The sequence below is a fragment of the Xenopus laevis genome, chromosome 2L (genome assembly GCF_017654675.1).
Source record: "Xenopus laevis strain J_2021 chromosome 2L, Xenopus_laevis_v10.1, whole genome shotgun sequence".
Classification (NCBI taxonomy): domain Eukaryota; kingdom Metazoa; phylum Chordata; class Amphibia; order Anura; family Pipidae; genus Xenopus; species Xenopus laevis.
In genome coordinates, this window is record NC_054373.1 from 85,005,011 (window position 1) to 85,017,060 (window position 12,050).

Here is a 12,050-nt window from a genome sequence, read left to right on the forward strand (position 1 = left end):
GCTCTGCAAGGTGCGCAGTTTCTCACCCTTGCTCTTAAAGGAGAACTAAACGCTAAAAATTAATATGGCTAAAACTACCATATTTTATATACTGAACTTATTGCACCAGCCTAAAGTTTCAGCTTGTCAATAGCAACAATGATCCAGGACTTCAAACTTGTCACACGGGGTCACCTGTGTATCTGATGCTACAGGGCTGATAATTATACTGGTTTCTGTGCTGCCATGTAGTAATTATCTGTATTAATTACTAATCAGCCTTATATTGTGACTTTTCTATTCTATGTATACTGTATATTGTGAGTGGGTCCCTAAGCTCAGTTTGTGAATGCAACACAATGCATGTGCAGTGAAACAGCAGAAAAGAAGACGGGGAGTTACTGGGGCATCTTTGGAGACACAGATCTTTACTGCTAAAGGGCTGTGGTTGCCTTGGGCTGGTACAGAAGCACAATACATAATGTACAACATTTCTAGTTACTTCTTTAGTTTAACTTGCCTTGTCCTTAAAATCCTATACTGTTTCTTTGTTGCAAGGTATATACAATTTGTTTTAAGGACATACCATGTATGACCTACTATTGTTGTACAACAATGAAAACTGGCCTACCATCGGTAATAATGGAGGCCATACTACTAAGTTAGCTAGACCCTCCCCCCTAGAGGACCACCAGTTATAACCTTACTAGTCACCTGGGCCCTCTATGTGGTAGGCCCTGCCAACAAGTAAAATGGGGGCCCAATAAAAATGAAATGCCCCTCCCATGCATAATCTGGCTTCTGATATTCTCTGACCATTCCCAGTTAAGAAAAAACTCCACCCTGATCCACCAAACACTCTTTGACTTAATCACAAGCCCATCCCTTTCACAAATCACTCCTTTCAGTTTCGGGGCCACTCTCTGTCATGTGGTCACTGACAGCAGTACCGTCTGAACCCCCATGATGGCAGCCATGAATTAGAAAATGAAGAAAACTTAAAATCACATCACTTCCTTTTATTCTCTGAAATTAAGGATTTATTCTTGGAATGTTGCATCAGAATTTTATCCAATTTAAATTACAAGTATGACTTTTGGGTATCTGTCACCTCTATTCACTTTAAATAATGCAAATGTTGGTGCACGTTTTTCTTTAACTAAATGCATTAACAACAAAAGGTTTAGTAGTTTTCTATTGATAATTGTTTATTTTCCTGTACTGATCTTTACACTCTTGTCTCTTTCAGGTAGGAAAACCTACCCAGCTACCCAACACACAGTCTTCAAGCAACCCAGTCACAGAAAGACCACCTTTGATTTTCAGTGATAATGTCACTGGTGCATTACCTGAAGATCCAGTGGCTACTGGGCAGGAAATATCCAACAGTATTGTCACCATTGTACCCAATTTACTATCCAGCAATTCAAGTGCACAGCCCACTACGCAGCCTACCAGCACTCCTGCAGCAGGTAAAGCCGCCTACAAAACACAGTCTGTCTTTCTTTTTTGACTTAGTCACAAATGATGCAAATGTAGCCATGTTCAAAGCTGATTGTTAGTGGTCAGTTATGTTTTTTGGGGGGACTGGGAGGAGTGTGAATAAGTAGGCGAGAAAGAGCCATGTACACAGGGTAACACTAGAAACAGAAGACACTGTGGCTGCAGGGAGTCCAAGAATGTGGAAGGCCTGGTATGCCTCCTGACTGATGTATAATTTCAGTATATGTGTGCTACATATTATGATTTTTCTGTGGGAGTTTGTAATTTCTGTTTATGCCATTTATACAAAAATATTTCTTTATTGCGTCGTCACCTTTTTGACACCAGAGAGCAGTGTCTTCCTCAGGACAATTACACAGCATCGATGTGTTAACCAATATTTACTATACATACTGCCCTCAAGAACCTCCCCCTGGGCCGATCCTAGTGAGATAACCTTCCCCCCCCCCAGTAAATTAAAACCACTTAAAGACATGAACTATACCATATCCATTACCTGACATTCAAAAATCATTTAAAGGACAAGTATGTCTTCAACCGTTTTGGTTGAAATGTCTCCAGTTTCTGAATTCAAAAGGATTCACAACCTTTTTGATTTAGAAACTGGAGACACTGGAGAGCTCCCTGAGGACTTCAATCATTCCACTGTCTGGAAGATCATCAACAAGTGGAGAAGAATTCAAGTAACTACCAACTTTGTCAGACCTCTCAATAAGTTCAGACTGATAGCAGGACACAAGATGCTGAAAGAGGTCTCCAAGAAACCCAAAATGTCACCACAGAACCCAAAGGTGTATTCCACTTCTACCAACATCAAAGTGCTTAAGTCTACATTCACAATGTGGCTGCACATGGCTCTACATGGGAGGTGTAACTGAAGGAATCCTTTGCTGTCCAGAATGAACATATAGGCAAGACATTTGTCCATCAACACCTATGCAGAGACCTGGGTTTCTGGGACAATATACTTTGAACATGGTAAATATAGAGGTTTTTTTGCCACAGTACCAGAGGACTACATTGTAGCATAAAAAACTGAATGGACTGTAAAGCATTGTGGTGACCTTATTATGATTTAGGGCTGATTTGTGGCACTATGATTTCTTCATTTTATCATTGGAAATCAGGGTTTAGCATAAATATTTAGTTAATTACTGGTCTTCGATTAAATGCATTGTGGAAATGGCTCTAAATCCTGTTATTTCCTTGTGACCCTGATCATGTCAGAGTTTCAGGTTGTAGAGTGAATAAGCATTGGACTCAGATTAATGTTATGTTTGCTATGTTTGATTTATATTACCTGCTTATGACCTGTCAGGGTTTCAGGTTATTTTGTCACTTAATAACTTATCTATGACTCACAAGATCCTGTTTGAATTCAGTCTTATAACTCATTAACACATCAGGGTTTCTGGTTACTGTGAGTGAAAACCGGGCCTTGTTCTGATTGTTTCTACCGCCTTTTGTCCTAGGGCAAGTTGCTTAATCCATTTGTGCCTCAAGCACTGTAATTAATATTGTATACACTGCAGTTCACAGTTCAGTGTGAAAATAAAAACTATGTAAATAGATAGGCTGTGCAAAATAAAAAATGTTTCTAATATAGCTAGTTAGGCAAAAATGTAATGTATGAAGGCTGGAGTGACTGGCAGTGTAACCTAATAAACCAGAACATTACTTCCTGCTTTTCAGCTCTATAACTCTGAGCTAGTCAGCAACTTGAAGGAGGGCCACATGATACATATGACCCATGCCCCCCCCAAGTCTCTGATTGGTTACTGCCTGGTAACCAGGCTAACCAGTCAATGTAAACCAAGAGAGTTGAAATGCAGGAAGTAGTGTTCTGGCTATTATGCTATAGTGCAGAGAAATCACGCTCACACTCAGGCCCTTCAACCAATACCGCTGGTGCCCAAAGCCTAAGGGAGACGGCACTCCCAATGGTCCAATGTGAAGAAGCAAGAGGCTGGCCTGACGAAGGGGGAACGCCCTCCGAAACGTTGTTTGACGCAATAAACACACCAGGGGTAGGACCCCGGTTTAATTCGCTCCGTGTGCCAGCCTCTTGCTTTTTCACACTGGCTATTATGCTACACACCCAGTCACTCCAGCCTTTATACATTACATTTTTGCCTAACTAACTATATTAGAAACATTTTTTTATTTTGCACATCCTATCTAATTACCCAGTTTTTATGTATACACTGAACAATTCCTTTATAAAAATGTGCTGTGTTGAAAATGATGAACCCTTGGGACCTGGGGTTATTGGAATAATATGTTTTTGCTAAATGTGGAGCAGCACCATGCCTCAAATCTGCTAAAACTCATTTAAATGTTGGGGAAACAGTATAGAAGTTTTTCCATTAACTGACCACTGTAAAGCTGGCCATACATACAGAGATCATCAAACGTGCAGATCTCGCCCCAATGTGCCCACCTTGACGACAACAAAGAGAATATGGGCGGTCGGATCAAAGACCGCATCAATGAACCAACGCGGTTCTCAATCTGATGGGATTTTTAACCCTGCACAATCAACATATCGATTAGGGAAGCCCATCAGAGGGCACCATATACTGCCCAATCAGCTGCCGACTTAATCTGTCAGCATCTTATATCTGCCTGTGTATGGGGACCTTAAGACTAATGCTGATAAACAAAGGCTGAGAATAAGACCCTGTCTGAGACTCAGCCCCTTCCTTGAATGTACCTGGAACCACTATGTCAGTCTGGGTGCAAGGTGTATTTCAGTGCCAAATTGCAATAATAACAGATTTTGGTGCCTGCACCAGGCCAGACACAGTTTCAGTGTGCAGGCAAACAAGGGGTGTAGGGCTGATTCTCAGCCTGCATTTATCTGGAAGCAGAGAATCTTCTGAGTTTGGCCTTACCCTTAATCAGCTTTTGTACCCTTGAAGTTAAAGGCTTTGTAAAACTTGTGGCTTTTGAGGGTTTGTATACAAAAAGCTCCCTCAGCAGGTTCAAAGCAAAGTATCAAAAAGCACAAGAAAGATGCGGTTAGGAAGATAATTTAACTGGAGGGCCTTCCTATGTTATAGGGTTTTGTATAAGGGGGCAGGCACCATTAGCTTTTGATTTAGTTTTCATGATGGGGAACTGACTCTGCTTCTCTGGTTTTGCACATCCCTAGCCTCAGGAAACCCCAGCAACCAAAAATAACAATTACATTTCCATTCTTTTTCCAGCTGTATTGTCATTTTTCCCTACAGTATTCTTTTATCTTCTTCATGAAAGGGTTTTCTTTTTTTTTTCTCTTCCTCTAGTTTAGGCATCAAACGTTATTCCTTTTTGCTAAGAGACAAATTAGAATACAGTTTCATATATTGCCTATCACATTTTCTGAGTTCCCCCTTTTCTTTTAATAATAAGTATACCATGGAGAATTGTTATATATTCTGCAGATATTTACAAAAATATATATATTTTTAGGCAATTCTTCCTTTTTGTACGTCTTTATATGCATCATAAATAAATATATGAGACTTCTATTCTAAACAGTGGTGTTACTTCACAGGCCACCCAACCAAAAAATTGTTTCGTGGCCTGTGTACTCACATCGGCGCACGCAAATCGCATGTGTCGCAGGTCACCCCCGAATGTACTGCCGCAGGGTCTGCTTCCTCTATAGTTACGCTACTGATTCTAAAGTTATCGATTTCACAGAATTATCCAAATATTCAGGTTGCCCCACCAAGTTTTTTTGCCCATTAATGGACCAAATCATGCTGATTGCCTGACCCATTTTACAGTTTTCCCTATGCTTGTTTGAGTGATAATACTTGCGACTGTCCTGCCCAGTTTTGCTCAACTATGTTCCAGGACCAGGCCCTTACTCCCACATGCTGCCATTCCTAAATGGGGAGGGGCTTTTGTATTAGAACATAAACATTTGTAGACTTGCATTAGTGCAATTTAATACACTTCTGGGCAAGCATCAGATGGAGAGTTTAATAGCTAAAAAGTGGTGTCACTTAGTGATGGCTACACCAGTTTTTTGTGCTTTGTGTGTAGTCCACAAAAATATAAATCTAAAACAGTTATAAGCATCAACATTTTTTTTTAATTCAGGCAAGTTTATTGAAAAGTCAGCACATACAAGCTACATTTGCTAATACAATCAGAGAGATAATGTCAAGATCACAATTTAAAAAGGATTGAGAACGGGAATGAAAGTGGAGTATACATACAATATTTAAATTTACAATAAACAGTTATGTAACAGCCTTTGATCTTGTTGTCTTTTATAAGCTACATACCTTTCCCTATGGTAAAAGCAGTTAGTCTACTCTAAATACTCAATCCGTCAGAATTTGTAATTAGGCCTTTGGAATAGCCTTGCATTATTCGTTAAAAAACTAAATTGTGGGATAACAGGATAGGCTGCTTGTTGTGTTGCACAGACAGAGACTTCTGTAAATAATGCAGCCTTTGATTATTGGGGAGGGAAAAGTCTTGCCAAAGACTTGCAAAACTAGCCATTTCGCCTTGCCTCCAAACATCCCCAAAGCAAATGCCACAGTTTTCCCACATTAGATTCTTTCCCAATCTTTCAACACCTGGGAACCATTTGTTACACCATAGTGGGGTCTGGAAAAGGTGACCAGTAAATTGAAAAATCTTTGCTGCTTTAAGCCAATTTTGGCGGGCATGGAGTATAACAATGTTGTGATATGCCATCTTACTAGGTTTTTTAATGAATAGCCATTGCAGGGGAGTATGAGGGGTGCCAATTAATTGCTGATGCAGTTTGAACAATGTTTGATGATGCGCCTCTTTCACCCAGGAGGCAAGGTGTGTCAGTGACATTTTTACATTCTCCATGTTTAAGGGGAGCACTGCTCAGGTATTGCACTTTTGCTTAATATATCAATAAATAATACATGTTATTACAGGAAGAGTTCTCTTACAAAACTACATCTATTTTTTTTCTTGCAGTCACAAACAAGTTAGTGGTATCTGCTGGAGATGGTGTGGAGGTTACACTACCAAAAAATGAAGTTCAACTGAATGCTTTTGTTGTTCCTGAGCCACCAGAAGGTAAGCAACCAGTTTTCTTTGACTGTATTAAATGGCCTGACATTCAGGATCCTTTGAACTGCAGATCATACTCCCACAGTTTAACCACACTGCTAAAGTTGGTGGCAAACACATTTTTTTCTGGTGTAGATACTGTATGGCAGTGGAAAAAAGGACAATGTGCTCCTTCCATCCATTTTGTATGTGCACTGTTAGGCACAGCATCGGCCCATCCGTGTGCAGATGGTATGGCTCTTTCTACATAAACACTAAACCACGCACTTTTTGAAACCAAAAACCACCATTGGTTGATGCCGAAGGGAGCAGATCAAACTGGCATATCAGCTCCAGTGAAGAAAATTGTGTGTTAGCTATTGACCTGAGCTTTAAAGTAATGTCACATGGGTTGTTTAGCCACCAAAATAAAAGGCAATGTGAAAATGAAGGAATTCCTTTGGTTTGCAATGGAAAGTTATTTTGGCCTGTATGTTGCCCGCATATTCATTTATTTCTCGTGGATACACATATTCCATGTGACATTACCCATAACCAATAATTTGTTTAACACTATCCAGTAAATTCTATCAGATGGGTTACAGTAGAACCCTGCTTTAACGTTTTCCTGCATTATTTGCAGATTATTCAGGGTCCTGCACTCTGTATGAGTGTTCTGAATTTTACAATTTCCCAAATTTTACATTTGTTTTAATCGGTCTCTTGAGCAATGTAAAATATTGATTGTATTGCAGTTCACAATGGCAAACTTGACTATTTGAAGAAAAGGCACCTAACACCAAATTGTGTTGAAAAATAAGTGCAGTACATTCATACATTCATGTGGTTTTTTTTTTCTTTTGGACTACACAGAATCGGGCATTGCACTGCCTTATATACTTTATGGTTTATGCCAGACCAACAGCTGGTAGCAACCTACTTATAGGCTTAAATATATTCCATTATGTTCTGTGGGGCACAGTTTGTACTACAGTTTTAGCTTTTGTAGATCACCACATAGATGACAAAGCATAATTAGACTATTTTTTATTTTTAGACTGTTGCAGTACAGACATAGGACCGCAAGGTGTATGCACTCGTACTGGACATTCCTCTATTTTGCAGTTCAGATTTGTGTCTAGTTTTCATATTAAACTGAATCGCAATCCCTATGATGATAGGAGGGAACTCTGCCTTTACTTGAGAAAATGTATTTGGATTAAAGTCATAGCCAGTGAGAAGGCTGTGATTTTCTTTAGCTCCTGTATTGTCTGAGGAGACTGATTGTTTCAGTGGCAATGAAGCGTTAAATCAGCTGCGCTCTTAATTAGTGATAGTGTTGGAGCATTATATAGAGATCAGTAAGTAACTAGGCCAGGTGATATGTACTAATGACTAAATTGCCCCAAGGATATTTTAATGGCAATGATTATGTTAATGAATGAAATGTGCATTTCAGGATTTATAGACGTACTATTTAAACGTGAATCTAGTCACACATCTCACAGTAATATGTAAATGCTTTTTGATGCTATCTTCATTAGTCTCCTGCCTGATGTCTTATAAGTTTAATTCCCATGTTCTGTTAATTATGCTTTGGTAGAATGCTATGGCTTGATTATCAACACTTAGAAAATATATGTAACTACTGGGAAGTTCTTTTAACGTGTTTGCTTGCTTACTGGTATTAAAAAAAAGTAAAAAATAATTTCCAAACATTTTTTTGCCTTCACAAGCACATGCTGAGCCCTTTATCGCGCTTATATGTGTTTTTAACTCAACTAAGTGCATTTGTGTGAGCTCCAAAAGCAGCATTTTAAGAGTACTTACATTGGTTGTGGAACTCCTAACAACTTTTTACATTTTACTATATAATGTATTTTCATTTGTTAGTGTTACTTTATTGCAAAATATTAGTAACTGTAAAAAATATAACTCCTAATTACTAAAACAACTGTATGCACTCTCTGCCTCTAGGTGTATAGTATAGTAAAGCAGGAAATATTTTCACTTCCACATGTTTTAAGAGCCAGTGCTAACAATGAAGATGCTTGGTTACCTTTAGAAAAACATGCACACACATACATTGGTTGTTTTTCCCATTTACAAATATTTATATTGAATATTTTTTCTCCCTCAAATTCTTGCCATCACTTGAAAGTAGCCCACAGTGTTTCGATTTGCCATGAGTAGTACAATCAGAAATCTCTATGCGCTATAGTCTGTAAAGGTGTTATAATTTGATTAAATACATATACGACTCCTTAGATTTAGATCCTAATAATTACTTGTTTTTGGGTTCCCTTAAAAAATTGTCTTTAGGATTGCTGGGGGTTAAATTTGTCCTTGTTTTTGCTTAAGTAGCTAAATTAACTACTCATTTCAAAGTTCAGGAATGTTTTTTGGACTATGACCCCAGTTTTCCCTCCTACCCTTCTAGGTCTTCACCTAATATTCCTTTTCACCTTTAATAATGCAGAGATCAGCAAATACTCAAAAAATAGTTTGGTTATGAGCTATGACACATAGCATTATTGTCTCCAGATTTTATTGGGAAGTTCATGGCATTAAAACACCATTTTATATACACCAGCAGATCTGTAGCATTCTATACCTTGTATGTGACAGGCACAGGATCAGACTGTCGGGATACACGCAGAGCTCTTTGCAACAAAAATGTTAAATCTTGTGTGCATGTGTAGACAAGTTGCGAAAGGCAGTGGATTGCCGTTAAAGAAAATGACCAGGTTGGCTTTAACAACCTGCCATTCTAAAGGCTAGCATTTCATAATCGTCGAATGTATTAAATGCATGCTTTGAACCCCATTTTTACATTTCCCAAGGGATGGTGTCAGGGTCTTAGTATGGATTGCATGGATCTACAGTGGTACATGGTGCCCCTGCCTACGTTTGAAATGTTATTGCTGGATAACTTACAACTGCTGTCTCTGGTTTTCGTATGCATCTTCTCTATTTTGTGCTTGTTTCTCTCTATTTTAAACCTTGGAGACTTTGGTAAATATTTCAGGTGTTTCTTTTGTAAGCAGCTGTGGCCTTACGACTCTTTCACCTCAATGTTGTGCAGGAGCTGTATGGTACAAAAGAAGCCTTCTGTGTCAGTAAAATTATATTCTAGACAGCTGTATAATTCAAGAAGCTGATCTCTCATGTGCTGGTGACCTAGTTCCCAAACTAGGTGAAGGCAGATTTCCTGTGGGAGCTGTGCTTGCTACATTTTGTAGCTGTCCACTTTATTTAGAAGGAGTACTTTTTGGTACCATAAAATTATTATAGTGTTCCAGCTTGACTAAAGACTTTCACTTTTATCCATACATAATTTTGAATTAAGTTCTCAATATAAGAAAGGAAATACTTTGCTCATCTCTTTGTGCATGTTAATATATATTGTAGAATGTGCATCTTGTATGTAGTTTGTTTAACATGAAATGCTTTTCTACCACATTCTGTACTCCCATCGGTCTTCATAGTATTTTAAAGACTTTCTTTATTCTCAGACAAAATTAATGTCATTGCTACTGTCCAGAAATCAGCTTCAAGAATGTCTAGTTTGGAGGGGGGGGTAATATGGGTAAGATACAGCAAAATAAGAGAAATATTGGAAAATCTTATGTTGGAAATATTAAAATTTTCACACTCTGCAGGGAAAACATACACATACGACTGGAGATTGATAACCCATCCAACAGATTACAGTGGGGAGATGGAAGGAAAGCACTCCCGAGAATTAAAGCTGTCAAAGGTAAGTACTTTCTGCAGTGTAGAGTAATTGCTTATTACTCGACCTGTTGCACCGCTACAAATTAAATAATCTCCCTTCAGGATTCTGAGAGGGGATCTTTTAGTTCTGTATTTCTACAACTGCCAAAAATAATTCTCATCTTGAGAGGAAAGCTGCTAGGCTGTTTTATAAAGAGCATGGAAAGAATAAGCAAATCAAAGGCATGTATGTGTGATTAAAGTTATTTATAAAGTGCTGCGAAGCATGTTGGCACCACACATAGCCACCAGGTATATGAAAAGTATATGGAGGAAGAAGCACAATAACAAAGAGATTGCTGCCTCCCATTAGTTGAATCATAATATCCTACCAAATAATACAGTCATGTGTTTGGGAACCCCTCTCAGCCTGCATAATAATTTACTCCACTTTCAACAAAAAAAGATAAAAATGGTATGTCTTTCATTTCCCAGGAACATCTGAGTACTGGGGTGTTTTTAGTGAAGCAGTATTCAGTTGTATGAAATTAAATCAAATGTGAAAAACTGACTGCAAAAATGTGGGTACCCTTGTAATTTTGCTAATTTGAATGCATGGCATGTAGCTGCTCAATACTCATTACTGGCAACACCAAATTGGTTGGATTAGCTGATTAAGCCTTGAACTTGTGTTCCTTATCATGAGATAATGTATTTAAGGTGGCCAATAGCAAGTTGTGCTTCTGTTTGACTCTCCTCTGAAGAGTGACTGCATGGGATCCTCAAAGCAACTCTCAAAAGATCTGAAAACAAAGATTATTCAGTATCATGGTTTAAAAAATGCTATCTCAGAGGTTTATTTAGTAGTTAGTAATGAATAATTGTCTATAGCAAATAAAGGTATAGATTTGTGTACAGGTATAGGATCCATTATCCAGAATGCTTTGGTCCTGGGGGTTTCCTGTATAGGATCTTTCTGTAATTTGAATCACCAAACCTTAAGTATTTAATATTACATTAAAGGAACAGCAAAGTGTTTTAAAGTTATTAAAATATAATGAACTGTAGCTCTGCACTGGTACAACTGGTGTGTTTGTTTTTCGAAAGAATACTGTAGTTTCTGTAAACAAGCTGCTGTGTAGCAATGGGGGCAGCCATTCAAGCATAGGTTACATAGTATATAACAATGGGATTCTATAGAGTTTATCTGTTTTCTACTATGTAATCTGTGCCTTTTCTCCTTTTCAGCTTTAAATGGTGTTAAGGTGGCCATAGAGGTTACAATTAAGATCTTTCCTAGAAAAGATCTTTCTAAGAATGAGTGTTCATTTCAATACACACGTGTAGAGCTAATGCATCAGATATACAAGTAGAAACAATAGAATTCTACCTGTATCTGACAATTCAGCACTAATAATGGCCGATGTTTGGGTGCCTTCAAGGGCGTCCGATGAAAATTTTGTTGCCAGCCCGATCGATGAGCTGACCGATATCCACGTTTTCTGCCGATACCGGTCAGCTCATCTCACACCATACACACACAGAATATCGTACGGAAATTTATTTTTTTATGATATTATCAGTGTGTCTATGGCCACCTTTACTGTTTCTTTATCTCAGATAGGATCAATTATAAGGAACTATTTTATTATTACAAAAAATAGGAATCAAGTTTAAAAATTTGAATTATTTGCTTATAATGGTCTTTAGGGAGATGGATTTTCTGATCCCATACCTGTATTACATGTAAATGAGCAGTGGAATCACTTTTTCACATATTGTTGGTGGATGGTGTTGTGGGAGGTTTTTTTTTCCAT

At 38.2% G+C, this 12,050-nt stretch overlaps 1 protein-coding gene across 1 annotated transcript in view; it reads left to right on the forward strand.

Annotated features, from left to right (window-relative positions):
• kiaa0319l.L (kiaa0319 like L homeolog) overlaps positions 1-12,050 on the forward strand; it is a 41,698-nt gene that overhangs the window by 12,511 nt on the left and 17,137 nt on the right. Inside the window, exons 4-6 of the mRNA XM_018246686.2 lie at positions 1,229-1,451; positions 6,442-6,543; positions 10,179-10,276. Coding sequence (XP_018102175.1) covers positions 1,229-1,451; positions 6,442-6,543; positions 10,179-10,276 — 423 coding nt within the window. The remainder of the gene's footprint in view (positions 1-1,228; positions 1,452-6,441; positions 6,544-10,178; positions 10,277-12,050) is intronic.